At 37.6% G+C, this 22,797-nt stretch overlaps 1 protein-coding gene across 2 annotated transcripts in view; it reads left to right on the top strand.

Moving 5' to 3' along the window:
* The window catches only part of LOC140234072 (stathmin-like), a 47,957-nt gene extending 27,795 nt beyond the window's left edge, over positions 1–20,162 (top strand). The window contains exons 3-5 of one of the 2 annotated variants that reach the window (XM_072314153.1): positions 8,883–9,037; positions 13,299–13,490; positions 15,346–20,162. In XM_072314153.1, the coding sequence (XP_072170254.1) occupies positions 8,883–9,037; positions 13,299–13,490; positions 15,346–15,432 (434 nt within the window). In that variant the 3' untranslated portion in view covers positions 15,433–20,162. Of the gene's footprint in view, positions 1–8,879; positions 9,038–13,298; positions 13,491–15,345 lie in introns of both variants that reach the window. The other variant, XM_072314151.1, reaches the window with a different exon arrangement.
* The last annotated feature ends 2,635 nt before the right edge of the window (positions 20,163–22,797 follow it).

Here is a 22,797-nt window from a genome sequence, read left to right as displayed (position 1 = left end):
GCCATGGTTGTGACCAAAGAGGCTTGTAGACCAACGAGAATGTGCAGTCCAAAATGGAGACATGGCCTCCATTTGTCATACCCTGTACATGTACCTGGTACATGTACGATGTCACCTATTGTCTTGGGTGCTTTGTTTTGCCTGTGTACTGTGCCGTCATTGAACAATAGATGGCAGTACACTGGTTTTTTTTTTTCTCCTTGCCAAACTTTATATAGTTACTTGAGTTACTGTAAAGATTGACTGTGCTTTGTTTAATAGGGTTTTGATATTTGAAATGTCAGTTACAGTGCTCAGATAATCTAGTCTATGTTTCAGTCACAGTTTTGTGTTACCTTTGCTTTATCTGTCTTCCTTTTTTCATTGCCTTTAAAGGTCACGTCTCTGTGCTTTTACTCCAAATTTTTAAAGGGCAGTACAGTGTATATCGATAATTTCAACCTCTAGGCAAGCTGTCTCTAGGTGTAGCTACAGATTGTAGGATGAAAAATTGTACTTTGGCAATTATGCAGTTGTAGTTTGATGACAATTTTAAAGGTTGAGAAAGGGATGAAAAATATCTCAAGTGTCTTCATACAAAGTGCACACAGTGACATTTTGGATCTAGAATAGCAATAAATCACACAGTACTACAGTAGGCTACTTCTGGAAATATTGGTGTTGTCTTTTTACTCATAAAATCTTAACACTGCAAAAGCTGCACACTGCAAAACAATGGTTTCCTATATGCTGCACTGTGTTCATGTTCCAATCCAGCACCCCCTCCAAAAAAGGAAAGATAGAACAAAAAGATTCATACACTATATGTGCAGAGAATGTGTGTTAAAACCGTTGGTTAGCAAAGGGATAACAGTGCAGTTTAACAAAACTGATTCAACGAAACAAGAAGAGGAAGAAGCTGCATGCCGTAAATGTACAGAGAGAGGTCGAGGGAATTAGAAGGGTACAATGACACAAACAACAGTTGTATTGCAGTGATACTTGGGTTTGGGGAAGTGCAAGTACAGGATTTAGAGTTGGTATAGTGCCCATGCTGATACAATTAATTTGTTTTCTTTATACATGTCTCCAATTGTGAAATATTTTTGCACCAGGCGCGCACCCCCTCAAATCTTTCTTAGAATAAAAGAAATTAAAAAAATGAAAGGCAGCTCGTGCAGACTGTAAAAAAACCCTTGATAGTCTACAATATTGTGACTCCATGCAAATTTGTAGAAATCTTGCCACAGTGTCACAAACTGTTTGAGACATCTGTCAGATACAGAATTTACGCCATTGTGCATCTGTGAACACTTGTAGATCTCACTCGTGAAACGTCTATATCGAGACAAACGTTTTAAATGGCAAACAGAGTGTGCTTGCCACACCTCGGAGGTACATAGGCTGAATGTGTAAATCCGAGCCTTGCCGAGCCCATTATGCAAATTAATTGCAGAGAGGAAGGGCCCTAATCTAGCAGAGTGCGCACTTTTTTGTTGTTGTGACAACTATTGCATAACGTATAATGAGCCAGTGGACACTAATTTTCCCTTCATTGATTGGTTATTGAGTACACAGTTCATCAATGTGTATCCCTTGCGTTGATTTCTACTATCCTTTTGATTGGGAGGGTGCAACGAAAGGTGTTCGTATTGAAGTCTGGGGTGGTATTCTGAGACCGTTTTATCTCTGTTGTAAGTCTGTTGTAACAAATCGGTATTCTGAACACCGTTTTATCTCTGTTGTAACTTCTGTTGTAACTTCTGTTGTAACTAGTGTTTTATCTTGCGCACTCTTTGCCAGCGCATACCATTGTCTTAGGGTATGCGCACGCGCGTAACGGTGGGCGCAAACCTGAACACCCATTAGATTACACGGTATTCTGAAAACTGTTTTATCTTCTGTTGTAAGTCATGCCCTGTGCAAATTTATGCTTCTGAGATAAAACAGGGTGGAGGGTGTTATAACTTCGTTGTAACTTTCGTTTTAACTTATGTTAGATAGTGAGATTATTCATCAACTCCATATTGTGGTATGCGAGTTCAAAATAAAAAAGATATTCGAAAAATAAAAACAATGCATGTACAGAAAGGCAAATGATATAGCAGTTTGACAAAATGTAAATTCATTCCACAATACAAAATTTGGTAACAGTAACATTGCAAGTACATACGCGTAGCATAATTATGCACATAATATATAAAAACACAAACACATGAACAGAAAGGTTACCGGCACCGTCGGCACTAACTTGTTTTAAGCACTATTCATTTCAAAAATATCTTTCAAAATATTAATTTTTTTTAATATGATTTCACTATCTTCACCAATAAGAATTCATTATCAGTATACCTTTGGGTGTTTCAAAAATATTTATTGCTGGGGATGGCGCGAATCCTAAGAAAAGTATTAGAAGTCTAAGGTTCCATGATGGAACTTGACGTGATAATGATCTCCAAGAGATATCTTGTGAAGATAGTGACAACAACAACAACAACAATAATAATGATAATAATAACATGGCATTGCAAGGGCTTAACTTAATTTAGAAGCGTCTAGTTCCCCATAAAGCACGAAATTTTGGTTCCTCTTATGAACGCCATATATCTTATTTTTTAAACAAAATTTCAAATAAAAAGACTCAATCTGAGATAGCTTTGCGAATCCCCTACTGCACCAACTATACGTCAAAACCGGTAAGAAGGCATAATGATCAAGCTTCTGGGGGCGTTTCATCAACGAGTGCGTCGGAGGTTTTCACCGACGAATTTGCTATCAGCCAATCAGACGCAAGGATTTCAGTAGCTTTTAACAGTTGTCAGTGTAAATCACTGACAAAAAGTTTCATGAAACGGTCCCCTGTGGTAACTTTATTTTATCTCTGGCTCTCTTTACCTGCGCATACCATTGTCCTATTTGTGCGCACGCCAGAGAATTAGCGCTTGTTAAAACGCGCAGAGTTAAGCAAGGCGCATTTGCCTAAGGGAGCAATCTTATTGATTGAAATGTCTTAGATGCTACTTTTAACAATATTTCCTATTGGATATGATTAGTGCGATGGGCGTGGTTATCATGACTTACAACACCGTTAAAACAGTTTTCAGAATACCGATTTACAACTGTTTTAGCGGTGTTGTAACTCACAGACTTACAACACAAGTTACAACAAAAGTTACAACAGATATAAAACAGTGTTCAGAATACCACCCCTGGTGTGCAGGAGATCTATACACAGCATGTGCTGATGTTGACTGGGTGTTTTGTAGAGTGTTTTGTGTGCAAGTACAACTGTATGCCCTCCTGTTGTCTCTGAAAAAGTTACCGGTATATTCTGTGTTTATAGTTGTAGCATTGCAGCACATATTGAGTGCAAAATGTGAGAGAAAGTTACAATGTATTAAATGCCAAGAAATTGTAAGGGTATGCTATGACCCTTGATATTGCTTGGACAGAGATGATTTAACATATTGCTTCAGTGTCACTTGATTGTGAAAACTAAGTTTCTCGCAGAAGTCATTCATATTACCTTCTTGTATTGTACGCAGGTCTAAAAAGAGTAGACAACATGTACGTACAACTCGTATGCTATTGTTCATAGAAGTTAATGTCTAGCCTTGTATTTATACGTACCATTCTGTGCCATGGATAGCCTCAATTATTTCATCAGTAATGGGCTGATTTAGATAGCACAAAAATGGAAACAATTGCAGGAACGAAATGGTAAGTCAACAAGTTTGTACAATAACTATTATTAAACATGGTACAGTCAGTGTACATGTACATGTATACAAGTTAATACAGACGTGTGTATTTGTAGGTTTTCCTTACTGTGCACACCAAAATGGCTTTTCTATCTTTATTTTTTATACTCTTGGGGTACTCTAAAGCTGGAAAGCAGCATTTGTAATCTCACTTTGATTTTCAGTGCAACTGTATGTGTGGACACCATATAAAAGATACAACTGTACATCATTTCTACTAATAATAGTCTCTTCAGAGTACTGTACACTGTATGCACATTGTGGGTATCATCTTCTTTAAATTGATTTTAATGTGTGTGGGTGTACCTGACTATTCAGTTTGGTCAAGATAAAAAAAAAAAAAACCACACACACAACAAAAACAAAAGGTGCATGATATGTGCTATTGATTTTGATAAGTTTTTTTTTTTTTTTTTTTTTTTTTAAATTCAGCAGTTAGGAATGGATGGAAATTTTGGCTGCAACAAAGCAATGAGATAAACCCATAAGTGCTGACTGGGCATACATCCTGTAGGCCCATGGTCTATAATGATGACAAGGCCATTTGTATTGACAAGAAACACATTATATTCGTGACACCTTTGTACACTTACACTCTTCCAAAGTGTTCAATTCTTAATGAAGTAGCGCAGACTGAAGGTATGGGTATAAATTTTTCATGGCATGGAGCTGACAAGTCTGTCGTATGCGTGGTATTACCACAGAAGAGGGGTTGAGCATCTGTAGTCCCGTTATTATTTGTTAAGTTGTTTTACCTCCCCTCTCCCCACCCCACCCACCCCATCCCCCGTGGGGTTTTGTTTTTTGAAATGTCAGCAGGAAACCACACTGGTGCTAGTACTCCGCACATAATGCTGGATGCATTGAAGAATCAAAACTGGATGCGATGCAGAATCAAAACCGGCGATGCAAGTTTGAGTGCACTACTAAAGGTGTTCCACTGCCACCCATTCTGAATATCAAACATAACACTCTTGTTGTACAATGTAATACAAGTTTTACAGTCTACATTGTATTTGAAAAGAGAAAGGGACCATTTGCAAGCTCGGTCAGACGTCTTCAAATTCACCATTGTACAACTGTAGGTTTCATCATTGAATCAGTGTGTTTCACATCTGCTGTGTATTGCGTAGTCTTAATGTGCCTGACAATGCTAATACATCATGTGTTTGTGTGTGTGTGTGTGTACCTCCCTCATATAGGATTTTGATAATTCACTCTTATTGGCAAAGTCTGTACATCACACATGTGTTACTATCTGGTACAGTCAAACCTGCCTTAGCGGCCACCTGTCTATAGCGACCACCTGTCTATAGCAGCCACTGAAAAATCCCCCCGAGAGAAAAGCAGTGTTAAAGACCCTGTGTATAGTAACGCGGCCAGCGGCCACAAATTTTGTTTCCGCAGTAGATTTTAACCTGTCTATAGCGGCCAAAAACCTAATGGAGCCGTAGCCGAGCCGATAATTCAGTGTGTTTTTCTGCTTTGTAGCCGTGCGGGCAAGGTTCAGTAATCACCACCGCTGCAGTCGTCCCTCATTCAGTCATAATAATGCACTAGTGTTAAGCTTTCTTCATGATAGTACACATACTACTGAGCAACAATTTCATATACACTGGCATGGTTTATTGCATGAAACACACGTGTGCATACGTACAATTGTACACATACTTTTACATGTACATGTAAGCAATGCACACAAAGGTGGATTACCTGTCTGTAGCGGCCACCTGTCTATAATGGCCACTTTTCCCGTCTCCCTTGAGTGGCCGCTATAGACAGGTTTGACTGTAATTATATTGCATTAAATGTATTAAATGTGGCACTACTGGTAGTGTATCACATGTATAATAAAAATGTTTGTATTTGTGGATATTAGTGGACAATCATCATATTTAAAGTAGTGTTATTATAACAAAGGAGAGACATAAAGAGGAAGAAATGATATAAAAGCAGAGTCTCTGAAGGAAGGCTACACATACAACCTTCTGCTGTCTGCTTCCGAGCGATTTGTGATGACAAGATATTAGCCACTCGCTCTCTTTGCCATTAGGGAGTGTCTGGGTACCGTCGACACAGTGTCGGATCGACAATCACCCCTAACGATCCCTAGATTTCTCGAGGCCCATCGTTTCTCGGAGCTGCGTCATGTTTCTCATTGAGTCTCATCCAATTTTCCAAAAGCTTATCTCCACACACGATGCCATTGGATTTTTATTTTGCCGGCTCTGCGTAAGGCAACCTTTCCCAATAGTGTCACAAGAAATATGAGACTTGATAACCTCTCTCTCTTTCTCACATTCTTTTTGTTTCCAGCATTGGGCACTTTTCATAAATTATGGCTGGCTTTTGGAAGGATTTATGTGATAGTGATCAAATTAGCCTAATTGAAGGGCAAATATGATGACCTTTGCTGATTTTTGAAGATACTGAAATGATAAAGACTGCCTGCAAATTTGCTGGTGTCTGACATTTATATAGACTGAGAAAGCTCATTATTCTGTGAAGAAAAGATGTTCTTAATTTAAAATCTCTTGGGTCTTGTCCTTTGTGTATGAATTCCTTAATTGTTGAATACTTGTCAAGGCGACAAAACACTTGATAGCTAGATAATTTTTCTAGCTAGAGTTTTATTCTTTTGTAAGTATTAATAATCTAGCTTTCAATCAATATAAATTAGCATCTTAAAAATGATTTGACCTTCATGAAAATCCTTTGATTTTGCATTCGTAAGTTTATACTAGAATAGTTTAATACTTATCAAACATATCATTTCTTCTTAATAGTGTAAAATATCATGTTTAATCATAAATGTATCTTTTATAATGTTAGTGGTACATACTGTACACATATAAATCTAAATTTGTATTTGGATGTATATAACTGTATTAAATGTATAGTTCAGAATCCCACTCTTACAGTCATGAAAATTTCCACATGCGAATCATGAAAGGAATTCATCAAACATTACCTTTCATAAATTCATTCATTAATGTGCTGTTTCCATATATTTAGCAAGTACATGTACAGACTCGGGTCACTGCTACATAAACCTGGTCATTGTGTTTAGCACACACTTTCTGCAACTCACTGTAAAGTGGTTAATATCAGACACATACTGTAGTGTTGTATGTATTAAAATACTGCTGAAAGAGGTAACTTCATGATGTCTTTGCTTTGTTCAGTGGTATCTCAACATACTTTTTTGTTTTTGTTTTTCTCTGTTTTGTTTTTTAAGGGGGTTAGAGTTTTTATTGCTTGGCACTAAGTTGAAGCAAGCAATACTTATTCAATATTTGTCTGTATTAAAGGGGATGGCTAGTAACTGATCAGTGGGAATCAGTGGGAATGCTGGAGGATGATTGTTCCAATCCTTGTGGGATTCATTTAAGAGTACACTATATATCTATTCTTGTGTGAAAATTATTTGCTTCAGAATGGTCTCATATTCAAGTAATGTGCAGTTTAATGTTTCCAGGTAAGCGTCCCGGGTCAGTGACGGGGCATTAATCTGCACATTACTTGAATATGAGACCGTTCTGAAGCAAATAATTTTCACACAACAGTAGATATATAATGTACTCTTAAATAAATCCCACAAGGATTGGAACAATCATCCCCCAGCATTCCCACTGATTCCCACTGATCGGTTACTAGCCATCCCCTTTAAATAAAAAAGAGACCACATGTACAGTGTATCTGACTAGAAAAGGGTGACGGAAAAAACACTCAAACAACCCTTAAGTATCCATCATAAGCAAACATGCCTCATCGAAGGGCCTACAAGTACAATAGCACTATTACAGTGGAAAGGTAATACTGAAGAGGTATGGCATTCAAGGGATATAATGTTCTTTCTCTTCCTAGGTAGGAAGAATATTACATGTAGATTAAGCAAAAAAAAAAAAAAAAAGGCAAAGAAAAGAAAAGATTGACTTGAGTAGACACTGTCACACTATTTTCATATCTTATGAAGATAGCATCACTGATCTAAATCCCTTCATACGCCAAATGCCTTGCATTCATTTTCATATTGGGCAGTTTTCGCTTTTAATGACAATTGATGAACAGTATTATCTTTGTGGTTTCAGCCCAGATGTTTGTGGGATATATTTAAAAACATACATTTGTAATTTACCATTTGCAGATGGAACAAAACCCAGCATTAATGCTTTAAAATAGTTCTAGAATGTGAGTTAGGGATAGAAACAACCACCGTAAAAATTTGAATCCGTATTTTAATTGATGTTAAGTATTGTTAAATGCACAAAATGTGAACAATAGTTATAATAAGAATGCTTCCAGAATAAACCGTCTACAGTTATAGTTTATTAAAAAAAAATACTGATATCTCCTTATATTTTAGGCTTTATTGCAACGATTTGATATAGTAGGATGTTTTGTGATACAACAGACCTACACATATGCATCAAATATAATATTGTGAACATTTTAAAATCACTGTTCCCAAAGGTAAACTGGACCTTTAAGTTTAGGGACACGTATGTCATATCCATCTTTTGTTTTTCCTCTTTTGTAAAATTTCTTTTATTCTCTCAAAGATTTTTATGATGGATATTTCATATGATCCATTAGCGCACCTAAAGTTTACTGTATTTGTTTATTCCGTTTGGATGTTGAACTGTCTGATTCAGAGCTGCCACTCTCAGATACAAATGATATACATTGCAGTGGGTTTGTTCAGTTCCCATAAAGAAAAAATCCTTTTAATGTATAATGACATGATTTATCTCACCTTGAAATCAGATGAACTGTATCCATCCGTTATGTTGACTATTTCTACCTTCTGGTGCTCATTGAACAGTTACCTTCATTAATGTCGATTATAGTTGCTGGCATGATTAAAATGACCCAGAGACATCAATTAATGTGAGTGTAGTGTTAGATACAACATTTTTGCACTCTGTTCTTTAAAGCCCAGACTAAAGTCATGTTTTCCTGCCAAACTGTAATACTGTAATTACATGAATGCACTGTAGTGCATTTCTACAAGTAGTATTTAAAGTAGCTATGCATTTTACGATTTTTTACAGAGATTTTATAATAGTCTCTTGAATTATTTTTCCAGCCTTAAAACAGTCATCTATATTCTTGCTATTCATGAATTGTTTTCCAAAGCAGAAGTAAAGACCTCCGGTGGTGTCTCCTTTGAACTGAACCTGGATGACAAGGAGCCAGACCCAAACAAGTGCCCCCTGTCTCCGCCCAAGAGCAAGAGCACCACGTCGTTAGACGAGATCAACGCCAAACTCCAGGAGGCTGAGAGGAGGAGAAGGGTGAGGAAATTGGTGCTGAACGTGGTGCAACATCGAACTCTTTTTTTTTTACAACTTGCCCCGTTGGGCAAGCAGATTTTCAAATTTGCTGGGAAACATTTGCCCGAATATCAATTTTACTTGCCTGAGAAGGAATTCCAAAATGTAAAGAAATAATTAGAAAATCATGTGTAAGTCAAGGCCTTATAAAATAATATCATTTGAATGAACAGTGCTCACACATTGGTTTGCATGCTTAAACACAATGGAGTAAGAAACTTGAATAGTACGATCAAGTTTTGCTGTTGCATTGCTCTGGGGCTTCTTCACGCAAGTGTCGGAAAGTTGCTGAAATAAAATATTAACTTCAAGTGTGTTGCATCACTAAACAGCCATTATCTTTGGGCTTCTGTATGGTTGACTTTGAGAGTTTGTTAGGGAGAATCAGTGAAAAAAAAAGGTGGCTGCAAAACATTTTTGTTTGTCCAATTTATGCAAGCATTTGTTCTCATTGTTCAAAAACACTTGCCCAAATTTGATTGTCTCATGCCCCGGGCAAATGGGCAAGTGCTTATGTAGCACCCTGCTGAAGTGTAATACCTTTCATAGATCTCGAACCATGACAAATTTAGCATCTTAAGGAATGGATGTCCGATGTGTAGAGAAAGTAAATGTGTGTGATTATGTTTTTTTTTTTCTTCTTCTGTTTTTTCACTCAGCTGTGACACTTGCATTTGAATGGGTGTGTCTAGCCAAGGCATGAGAGGGCCAAGGCATGAGAGGGCCAAGGCATGAGAGGGCCGGTTTTCAGGGGAAGCTGATATGATGCAGTGCAGGCAGCTTGACAAATTAAAAGTACTGAGAGTCAGTCAGCATAGAGAGGGATAAAATAAGATTTTAAGATGAGAGAGAGAGAGAGAGAGAGAGAGAGGGAGGAAAATATGAGAATGTACAGTGCACTCCTGTTATAACGAACACGGTTATAACGAAATTCCGGTTACAAAAGAGTAACAATTTTTACAAATTTGTTGTTTCTATCCCTAACTCACATTTTAGAACTGTTTTGCAGCACTAATGCTGGGCTTTTGTTTCGTCTGTAAAGGGTAGATTATGCCTTTAAGGAATAAACTGCCATTCTGCCATGAAAAATGACTAGGAGAGGAGAAAGGGAGAATGATGCACACAGGTGTTACCACCAAATAGGGCGTGTCAAAATATGACACTACAATACAAGGAAATACAGATGTCGAAGGGTTGTATCAGGCTCTCATGTAGTACCAGATAGTCTTGCATCAAAGTACCAAAATGCCTGTTTGATATGCTAACTGTATACACAGACCTACTAATATAAAGATCTGTGATTAGGATATTTGATGACACCATAAAACAAGAAATTTTTGTGGCCATGAAATTTTCGAGAATTTCATGAGGAGCCAAGATTCGCATGGCAAATTTCATGCCGCGAATGTTCCTTGTTTTAAACAGTAAACTCCATGCTTACGCATGCAGGTTGTAAACCACCCATGATCCATCACTTTCTACGAGTGACTGAATGCAGTTGCCACGGTATTAGCCAGGATTTTTGCGAAGTCAAGGTAATATCACGCACACTCTCTCTCCCCTTTAGATACCCCTAAGTGGCCTTCCTGGTTGACTATTCACGTATATTCCATCTGCTTTTACGACAGTAGTGATCAGCATTGCACAGCGCCGTGACAGCAGGGGACTGGTGGCCCCTAGGGATTGGCAGCATTCGGATTTGAATGCTAATGAAGTCTGCTCCAATAGGGGGGAGGGGGTACTGTATTGTACCTATTACAATCTGTCTGCTATGCAGATTTCATTGTGTAATATGGTGGATAGAAGTGCCTTGAATGTCGTGTGTGATGCATATTTGTGTAGAATGGTGTTGTGTGCAATGAGGTACGTACTTGCTGTACAATGGTGTATGAATTGCAAACTTGGCAATATGCTACAATTCAAACATCTTCACATCATGTAGAGGCAGTGCCAGACATTCAACTGTAGCTTTGATTTGTATTCTCAAATAGAGTTGTTTGTATCATATTTGTGGATCCTGCAGTGATTTTTGTTTATTAAATGCATGACATTTACCGTAAAAAATGTTTCCAGGATCTGCCCAAAACAGTTCTTGCTTGATTATCCTCTATTTCCCCTATGACATCAAACCAGTTCACAATAACCTGCTTGGTCTTTTCCATTTCCACGCTAGAAACTTTTTTTTTTAATTGAGGTATCTATAAAAGTTGTTTACCGAGTGCTCAATACATCTTGATTTCCTGTTTTGTCATTTTCAAGCTTTTGTGATGGTGAATTGGATATCTCAGATATATCGGGGACTGCAAAATTGAAGCAATACTTCATTTTATTGGCTTCATCTACCTTTGAATGAATTTCGAAATGTTTTAATTTTCTAGCCCTGACACCCTTCCCACCACGCCCAGTCTCCTCGATAAAGCTCAAAACTGATGATCAATGCAAACATGGACAAGTTTATATACCTCGGCTGTCACAATGCTGCCTTTACGACCCCCTCCCCCTTGAAAGTGCCAATCAACTCTAGTCTTTGGGGCAAGACTGATATCAGATAAAGATTAAATCTAAACAGACATTTGATCATATCCTGTCATGACTTTGAATAGTCTTTTTGCATTTCTTTTTTCTTTTTTGGTAGATACAGTGTTTCTCCCCTTAAGTTTTTCAAAGACCCACACTATGAGATCTGATTACAAAATCTGAAACATTGTAAGTGGTTTTCCATCAGCTGAAAACTACCGCTAGATTATCCATCAGTAAAGTTGAACCTCGTAATAGCAAGGACCTAAAAACCTTGACGATTATATTGTGCCTTGTTATCTAAAGTTTCTCACCCTTACCAGGATACAAAAACAAAGAAAATAAAAAGTCGAGACGTTTAAAATCACCTTGTTTAAGGTGGTTTGGTTAGGACCTAGATACCATGATAATTATACCTTTACAAGTTTTTCACTTGGATCCCATTTACAGTGCGGGGCTGGGCCGAGCCGCGGCTGAGCCCAGCCTCAATTGCGGGGCCGAGCCCCGCAATTTTGTCCGTTTACACTGCCGGGCTCGGCCGCGCTTTTGGTTCAAACCTTTCAATATTTTCTCGTAGTGGCGCTCTGCTTGTAAACAAACGCAATTTGGTATAGTCTGGTTTTCAGACTCTTTGCCAACTGGATTCTGTGGTGACGAAGTCGCCGTTCGGACAAAGGCCTTTGCTGAAGGAAAAAATAGTTTGCAGGACAAAACCACCTTAAACTTTACTAGTTTTTGACGTTGAGGGAGTTAATATCCTGAATAGCGAAATAGTACAGGTAGAGGGTTTGGAAGCTAGACAAAAATTGGCGGCGCATTTGGCCCAGTTTGCGTTTACTCTGAGAAAAGGCCGGGCTCGTGATAGTAATTGTAGGAATAATAGTAATAGTAATAAGAGGCACCAGGCCACACCTTTTACAGTGTATTAGGATCTCTTTGTTTCACGTTGTTTTTGGATATCTCAGCCATTTCAAAACCGATTTTCATTTCACTTAGAATTGCATGCTCTCTGACATCTCATAGAGTGGTTTCTGAATATCTTGCAAAAAGTTAAAAGCTAAATCCTCACCTCAACCAGAACTGTACACACCCTTTAATATGCCAAGTTTTGTCACTGTATCAGGGTACAAAAACAAAGAAATACAAAGAGTTAAGTTCAACAATACTCCTACCATTATTCCATATGTCCCCCAAAAAATTATAATGGGATCCTCCGCATTGATAACTTTAAAAATAGTCAATCAATCAAAATACAATTTCAGGGTATGAAACTATATTTCATTTCCCACATCTTTCAAAAAACCCCATTCGATTTGCTTCAGTGGTCAAAGAGAAATGAGGAATTTTGTGGAGCATGTCAGGATTCTCTTCCCTCCAAGTTCTGTCTATTGTGTTTGCACCTTTATATGCAGTTCCAAGAGCATCCAAGTGCTAAACTTGGAAGAATCAGACCCATGACATGCTTTGCAACAGTTCACATTTCTCTATGATGGCTTTAAATCAAATTGAATGGGATTTTCTGCAAAATAGAGCTAAGATGTTATATTCTAAGACCCTGAAGTAGCATTTGGATAGTTTAATCATATTGAGTGTTATCAATGTGAAAATCCGATCGAATTTTTTTTTTGTGGGACATACTGTATGTGTTTTAAAACGTGTTGCAATTCTCAAATCTCCTCCCCTCCCTTTAATTCCTTCTCTTCAGTCCGTCGAGACTCAGATGCTGGAGCAGCTCGCCAAGGAGAATGCCCGCATCATCGAGGCCCAGGCCAAGGTCGCCGAGAAGAACACCGTCTTCAAGACCGTGACCGAGAAGCAGCTGACGGAGAAGATGAGTAAGGTGGAGGTAAAGCTGCAGGCCAACAAGGAGGCCCTCAAGTCCAAGTTCCAAGAGAAGGTGGGTCAAAAGGAGGGAGAGGTTGCACATGAGTTTGCCCTAATGCTCCATTCACATAGACATCTCGGATCACCCCGGACCACCCCACATCTGATCCGGGGTGATCCGGGAGAGATCCGTGTCGAGGTCGAAACTATCCCGGATCTCCCCGGATCACCGTGTTAGTGTGTAGATCCTTGAGGATCTGTGTTTATGTGTGACTGGGGCCGTAGAAAGAAAGAGAAGGTTACTTTTTGGCCAATCCGTCTGTTGAGGATCAAACTACTTCTCCAGTTTTAAATTCAAAGGAAATTTTGCAAGCATGTTCAACTCTATGTAAAGTTGTGCAAGACATATTTGTCAACAGTGATGAAAAGAAAGTTGCCATGGCAACAGTTGGGTAGGGGTATTATAACTTTAGTGATATTTCTGTCTTCTTTTTTTCCCTTATCCCTTTATATTGCAGCTGGTACATACCAATTACAGCTGTAGAACTGCTTTAAATAGTAAAGCTGAAGTGAAATTACATTTGTGTAGCAAAACATGTGATACTGCTGTACTCTTTTGATAGAGCAAGTGTACTGTAATGTTAATTTGGAAATTTGGTGAAAGCGAATAATAATGCGCAATATCAGAATGGCATTTTCTATGAGATACCACATACAGATCACCAAACCATTACTGACAAGGCCGTTCTGCGCAAAATTTTCACCTAGCATCTTTAATAACAGAAGTGATGTAGATCTAATCTCTTCTTTTTTTTTTTTTTTGGTCTTTTTACGTTTTCCCTGCTGTCATGATTCTTCAGGATGGTGGTTGAATACTCAAGTAAATCTCTATTAAACGGAACCCTATCCCTCCACAATGTCTCGTAGATAGTATTAAAGCCTTGACCCAAAATATGTCAGCTTAACAACTTTCGACTTGTGTCCGCAATAGATTCGACGTGGTATTTCTGCCTACAATGTATCTCAATCGTAATCCTACGCTGTGTGCTTTTTAGCCTGCGGCAGTCATTCTCGATTTGGCCATGAATAAATTACAATTTCTTCAAGCCCTCCCATTTTCCCATCCTGAAATTTGAGTTCTGCATGTCGGCTTTTCAGGCAATCCATCACTCTTGGGGACAAGTGACCCAGCGAGCATTGCCTCGCTTGAATCAGTCAGTTGTTGTCATCGAGTAAGCCAACCCTCACCCTTGCAAAGAAATTTGTCTTCGGGTACGCCAAGATTTCATGTGGATAGAGCAAAAAAGCAGCACACATTCGCACCCAACCTCAAACAGGCATGCGGACACATACACACAACGTGCGCAATATACAATGTATACTACATGCTCTTTTCTTTGGATAAAAGATCTTGGTACGCTATAAAAACATGCTTTGCTGATGCTAGGGAAATTTCAGGTCAAAAAGTTTTGTCCTTCTCCAAACCCATTCAATTCACCAATACTCAATATAATATATAAATACAGTGCCTTCCTATTTTACCGAACATGGTGCGACAAACCTCTTTGTTACAAGTCAGTAAAAACTTCAGGTCCACAAATTAATGTCTTTGTATCTTTACTGTGTTGTTTGGCCGTAACTGAATTTCGATCTAACAAAAGAAATCTGCCAGTTCAAACGAATGAATCTACATGAATCTGTAGATTGTCTGAATTGCATATTTTTGGTAAATAACCAGAAAAAACACACACCAATTAATCCAATGTGTAGTCCTTGCAATATTTGACTCAACTATAGTTCATACCTACCTGCACTCCATTCACTTTCGATACTCGTTCTTCATTCTAGTGTGTTTGAATTCATGCATTTAACTCTTTCTCTCTCTTTCTATCTCGCTGTATCTATCTTTTCTCCCTATCTCCTTTCAGAATAATCACATCAAAGAGGTCCAGGAGCGTAAAAAGGTGATGGGGGAGAACGGCGACGCCCAGAGTCCGACAGAGGAGAAACAATGAGATCATTCTGCCATCCAACAAAGTACGATAATCAACATGGCCAGAAGAATCATTCTAAAGAAATACTTGATGAGAAGAGTAAAAAAAAAACACAAAAAACAAAAAAAAACAAACACACACAAAAAAAGTTGAGAAAAAATTAAGATTAACAGATGTATCTGCTGTATATGCTGATTATAAAGTGATGTGAAAAGACATTTTTCTGTCAGATATTTGATTATTTTTCTTGCCTTGTCTGTGTTCATCCTTTGTACTGTGATGATGAAGTGTTCTGTGATTTCAGAACTTTTGTTTTTCCTTGTTTTCATGGCAAGCACGTGTTGTACACGGTCATATCTTGCGGCAGTGCTTCGAACATAAATTCTTAAGAGTCATCGTGGGGTAAGCTAGCGCATCATTTTGCACCAATTTTGCAAGATGACAACATTATATTCATACTGGTCCGTATGGAATCCATAGAGTGGACAGAAAATTGGCATTTTGCAATGATTAGTCTATGCTACCAGTCTTTTCAGAACAGCAACACCCATCTTACTGTTGGCACGTGCTCACTACACCGAGAAAAATTGTGTGAAAAGAGATTTGTTCGCTCCTGTCAGAAAACAGAGAAGATTAGAATGCTATAGAATCCCCACCCTGTAAATCACTGTATGGTGGGCAAATAAGAGAGAGATATTGCAGAAAACCCATCAAAAAATACTGTAGAGTTATTCATAAAATGAATAATGAACACATGTGGAGAGATTGAGATAAAGAGGAAAGCAGTTATATTACTTGTATTCAATACAACGAAAAAGTATGCTGTGTGTTTCTTTTGTGATATTGTAGTGAGTTAGGCATTGAGTAAGCTTGACAGTTATTGCATGTATGGTAGAATTAAAAAAAAAAAAATGAAGAAAATTTGTTAGGCACGTACAGTCCTTCATCCAAGTTGTAGAGTAGAGCGTTTGTTGATTCCTGTAGTGAGTAGCGTCAGATTTCTATTGAGATTATGGCAGATGTAGTGGATTTAAGGAGAAAGTTGCACATGTATTCAGCTTAAACTGTAGAAAACAAAATCTTGGACCGTGTGTGGTAATACGTAGACTGGAATGATGTTGGTGTAAATGCACTTTGGTGTTATCTTTTCATCAAAAAAACACTGGCTGCCTTTCATTAGGTAAGGGAAATATTTCAGTTTTGTGATTCATTATGCATATGTTCATTTTGGCTTCCAAATTTTATATTTCATTATTGGCATTGTTTTTGTTTGTTTGTTTTTTCCACTGAGATGATTGCTGCAGTGACACCCTCTTTGTTTGTCTCATTGAAAGTTGTTGAAGATAATTATTGTATATATACACATTGTTACAAAGTAGTGGCACTTACTTGATTTCATTGTTACAAGGGGATTTGTAAAATGATTGTTGTTGTTTTTTTTTTTCACACAGTACTTATGTGTTCAAGAGAAATTCGGTTTTGTGGTATTTTCATTCCAGGAGTGCTTTATCTTTACGATGCAAATAACTGCATCTTTGTTTCATGTTCGGCCATTTTTGTTTTCTGTGTGCTTGTCGGCGATCCTGAACTGTGATCGATGGTAAATATTTTTGTGTCCCACCGCTCCTCCCAGTGTATTGCATGATGGTACAGCTGGGTGAGTATGGTATGTACCAACTTATCAATGTTTCACGCCTATGGCCAAACGGTGTAGAAAATATACAAACAAACAAACAAACTTAGACTAAACAAAGAGCTAAAGACGGTGTGCTAATTAGACATTTCATTGTGGTATCGATTTGGAGCGCAATTGTATTAAAAGTGGGATCTGTGAAAACTTTTATCAACACAAGCAACAGACACGGCAAGATAAGTGCTCATCAAAGCAAGGTAATAGGAAGTCAATCGCTGCATCTGTATCAAACTCACCGGCACCACTAAAATGAGTAGGTATTACAGTCAGACAAAACCATCCATGAAACTACTATAGATTCAGTGTGCTTAATTAACTTTTTGCAGACGTACTCAAAATGTCACGCTACGCATCCTAAGTTGTTCCGCTGTAGTCATGCACAGTAAGATGCATTTTGATGTTGGCAGAAATAGGGATACATCGTCGCGAGCACAAAAGGCCAGTAGAAGATCATGATGGCGCTTGGGATGGATGGCCTAGGCTATGGATATTATGAAATGCCACCCTCAAGAGCTTATAGTTTGTTATAAGGACGAGAAATGGGAGAAGGAAATTTGGCAGACAGAGTTCCATATGTGTGGTGTTGAAAACAAAGAGTAACAAACAGACACACAAAGATAAGACGAAAATTGGATGTTATTGTCAGGAAACCAGCAAATTGTTGCCGTTTGATCAGACAAGGACCTACGGGTTCAAAGAATTATTACATCATCGACTGTGTTTCCTGTGGTTTTGACTAGATATCATAAGAAGTGCGTCCTCTGGACAAGGTGTATTGGTACACAGATGATGATACACCGTGACCCAACCTGTAAACTACCACTGGTAGTACGTGGGCATTGCACTATTTCTAATCAAATTTACAGTCAGGATATAAAGACATTATATACATGGCAGCCAATATATTGACTCTGAACCAGTATGTTTAGCCAGTTAGAAACAATCATTCCCTGATGGTATAAAACTCCAAATAGAACAGAGCATGCAAGTACAGGTACACACATTGTAAAGGCAAGTATACTTGACTCATTGTAGCAGTCGTATTATGGTATATAAATGTAACCCGTAGAACCTCATATCTTTATTCTTCATACCACCAGACAAAGCAGAAAACAAAACAAAACACCCCAACCCCCTATCAAGCAAACAATAACCATGGTACAAAGGACTTTCGAAACTGATATGTAATGCTTAGATATGGTTCAGGCAGAACAAGCAGAACAGACAGAACATTAATTTTGATCTGTTTATTTGAATGGGACGCGATGTTTGAGAAGTGACGAGATAGAACTGTATTGGAGAATAGAATGTTTGCGATCAAGCATGAAGCAAGAGAATGGGCATGAATGCATAACGTGTCCGTAACAGCTTGTAAAGGGGAACGGAATTGGATATCTCTATATCTTGTACATAAGCATTTAACTGATTGATGTGCTGAAAAGAGAATGACTATTGTGTGTGTTTTGTCTATAATTCATGGTGCTGTATACATACATACTTTTGTTTGCAAACGAAGAACTTGTGTCACCTGTTTTTGTTATGTCAAGAAGTTTGGTTCTTCTCTCTTCATTTTCCATGAAAGTGCCAATTATTTGATGTCACATGTTTCTGATCTGGAACATTTGCCATAGAAAGCTAGATGTTACTGAGTAATGCACATACATGAAAAAGAAACCTCTCTGTAATGACGTTTTACCAGCTTGTGATTGAATATTCTACATTCCTCTACTAGTACAGTACAAAGTTGGTTTGACATGTGGATTTGATAATTTTCTGAGCTTATTCTTGTTCTTTGTCTAGCTAGACCAATTCCATATTATATACATACCACCTGACATACGCACATAGTATAGGATTAGCGGGTTCAGCTGTTTAGACCTAGAAATGCAGTTGAACAGCATTTTTTAAGTGTCTGTGGATGCATTTTCCACTGAATGTATGATCTGTTGAATTCCATTGGTTCACTGTCCATCTCAGAATATGCCATTGATGTTTCACCTCAAGTTATATATGAATCGTAGAAATGTGGATCTTTTTTATTGGGCCATTTCTCTTTCTTGGACATCACTGCTATTTAGTGGAAGCAGGGGCTACTGCTGTAAGAAGTGGTATAAAGTCTAGGTATGAGAAAGGCAATGTGCTGGTTAAAAAAGCAAAAATAAAACAAAAACAAATGGTGTCTAAGGTTAGGAGTGGGGATGTGGAATGAGGATAAAAGTTCCTAAAAAGGCCCTAGTAACACACAAAAAAAGATGGTGATAATAATGATAGGGTATTCTAAATGCTCGTTACTGGTGAACTCATTTTATCTCTGCATACATGTGGTGAAATACTTTCTTTTCCCTAATTTGCAGCAGTCGGGAAGATATTGCTTTAATTCTCATACCGCTCACCGAGGCTAACTTATAGGTCCATCTAGATATAAACTCATTAATAGTCGTAACCATCTTGTACATACCAAACCTATCATCAGTTTAGTATACATGTAGTAACACAGGTGCACCCCAGTATAGCCCACCCCGATAAAGATTCTGTGTCACAGCAAACATCACTGTGGGAATCGTGCAATCATTTGGGTCTCTTCCCTTTCATGCTCCTAATAGTATAATTATGGAAATCACAGACTTACAATATCATCATAATATGCTTTGCAACAAGTAACCAAACCTTAGTCAGTCAGTGGAGTGTTCCCTGTATGGTAGCTTTACCAGCGTAAAAGTTCGTCTTTTTGCAGTATTTTCCAAAGTGTCTTTCAACCAGTAACATAACAGTGGATGGATCAGGATTCCGTTGCATTGGGTTGCCTTTTTTTGTGTGTCTAGATTTGCTGCTAGGTTCTCCCTCCGCATCCCCCTTTACAAGCTGATAGTAATTGAATAATATACAACCCCAGTGGCATAACAAGTAATGCATAATGATACGAATGCATGGTGTTCAAAAAGTTAGGATTGTTCTGAATCTTTGATTTCTGTTTTCATGTATGTTATGTTACAAACACGTATTCTGCATTTTGCCTTGTGAATGTTGAATAAAAAGTTTGTGTGAATTAAAAAAAAAAGAGATACTTCTCCTTTCTGTCTATTCATTAAAGTACACTCTATTAGGCCAGAAGATTATGTATCATACTTGTATGCGTTATGCAGGTTAATTTTGTTGCTTTTGTATGTATAATATGTTTGCTCCTTGTAATGATCATATATTATCAGAGTTCAGTGAATATTATACATTATAAAAAAACCCCCACTAAAATAGAGTAAATGTCCAGTGTCCTTGAATGGACTATGAACTGATGTTCAAAGAACTACAATGTGGTAGTCTTGCATAAAAGAACAACACTTCTGTACCAGCTACAGTGGTGATGGACTTCAGACAATAAGATAATTAGGAGTGACAGATAGATTGGTCTGATATTTGTACCCATAGATACATAGATGAATAGATACACAAATGATATCGATTATGAGTGAGTCAATAGCAAGAAACCTGGGCCCTGTTTCATAAAGCTGTTCGTAAAATTACGAGCAACTTACGAGCGACTGGTGATCAGTTCGATGTGCTATACTTACCAGAATTTCCATAATTCAGCACAAGAACTGATCACCAGTCGCTCGTAAGTTGTTCGTAACTCTACGAACAGCTTTATGAAACACCCCCCTGGAAAAGGAAAGGGAAGTTATTGAAAATGTGAAATTATAATAAGTATCCTAATGATAACCAATCATGATGGAACAGGAGAAAAAAAGAGGAGGGGTGGGATGCTGCAATTAGTGAAACTGTAATTGAATGCGGAGTTACTTAGAGGTTAGAAGTAATAATGATAATAATAGAAATAATGACGATAATAATTATAATGATAAAAACAATCATAGTCATGATAATAATGATAATAAATATTATTATTATTATTATTATTATTATTATTATTATTATTATTAGGCCTATTATTATTGTTATTATTATTATTATTATTATTATTATTATTATTATTAGGCCTATTATTATTATTATTATTATCATTATTAATATCATTATTATTATTATTACTATTATTATTATTATTAATATTATTGTTATTATTATCATCATCATCATTGTTAAAACGTAGGTGGACGGGAATGAGTGATTCTGGTGAAGAAATGTCTGATTTTTTTTGGAATTTACGCGTTTGAGCATTGGTGTGTGTGTGTGCGTTTGTGTGTTAGTGTTGAGAAAAAAAAAGAGACTGCGGAGACACGGGATTCTAAAAAGAGTAATAAGCGATCTTGTGCGCAGTGAGCTGTTACTGAACTAATGGAAGCCTCTTGATCCAGTGGATATAGCGACTGTCTTCTCGACGTGTCACACGCACGTATACTTTCTTCGAAAACAAAGCAAAACAAAATACTCTCGGATTTGTATTCGAATCGTGCGGATGACATCTTCAGAGGCAAAACAAAAATGCGAAAACAAGGAGAAAGCCAACTTAAGGTCAAGAGCAGTTACACAAAGAGTGAAAGAGAAAACAGAGAGAGAGAGAGAGAGAAAAAAAAAAGAAGAAGACGTAAAAACAGAAAAAGAGAAAGATATTATCTGAAAAGTTTTGCAGACTTTTTATGATTTGAACCATTGCTTAAAATGGCACATCGTCATCACTCATCGAACGCAAGAATAGTGAACAATTCAATGTTTAAACAACGTTTAAACCGTAATGACGTGTGTGTTTAAAACACAAACACACACGCCATTCAACAACCACGATATTTCATATAAAATATCTTTGTTTAACACACACGCTCGCGGCCAAATAAAATAAAATACGCGCAAGCACGCAAACCCACACACACAAACCTGTACTCGCGTATTGTATTTTACTGCTTGTATTGTACTTGCAAAGAAAAATGCTGAAGACCTCTGGGTTATAATGACAACACATGTATTATAATCTATCAGAATCGTACACTGGTTTGTAGAAGACCAGAGAGTTACAAGTACACCGAAGGTCGTCACGAGAAAAGGAGCGTCAACATTGATTTTTATCTTTCATGTCGTTAGAGCTGCAATGTCGCCCTCTTCAGACCGATACAAAAAATATTCCCAATGACGCCGTGTACTGTGCAGAAACATCTATCTTTATTATCCTCTCTCCCTCTTTCTCTCTCTCTTTTTTTTTTTTTTTTTTTTTTTTTGCACAAATATCCTTCCTCCATATATGACAAAGAGCTGTTAACAACACTGTGCATACGAAAGTGTCCACAAAATTGTGCAAATTTAACTCAATCAATCTCAACTGCATAGTCATAATCAGTGATGTTCGGCAGCTTTGAAAAAAAAAATCAAAAATATCAAAAGCACGAACAAAAACACAAACAAATCATGATCAAATACCCACATCATTAGACACATTCATCAAGGCTAGAAGGAACAAATGCATTGTCATTGTTATCTCATCGGATATCCACGCACAGACATGTAGTCCCGCAAAGAGTAGGATTAGTATTTGCCTGCTATTGCGCTCTCTTTAGTTTGGAATTTTTAAAGCAATTCAGACCACCTTATGATTTGACAGCGCACCGGAACAAAAACTTGCTTATATCCCCAAACCTTAGTGTACTCTCACTATAAAGACTAATTTCAAATTGTTTGCAAACCTTAGGGTATTAATCACTTTTTATAAACAATAAGAGAAATAATGTGAAGTCGCTAACTACTTTTTT

This window comes from Diadema setosum, chromosome 10, assembly GCF_964275005.1.
Source record: "Diadema setosum chromosome 10, eeDiaSeto1, whole genome shotgun sequence".
In the NCBI taxonomy this organism is placed as follows: Eukaryota; Metazoa; Echinodermata; class Echinoidea; order Diadematoida; family Diadematidae; genus Diadema; species Diadema setosum.
The sequence above is the reverse complement of the archived record's forward strand: the minus strand, read 5'-3'. Positions and strand labels throughout refer to the sequence as shown.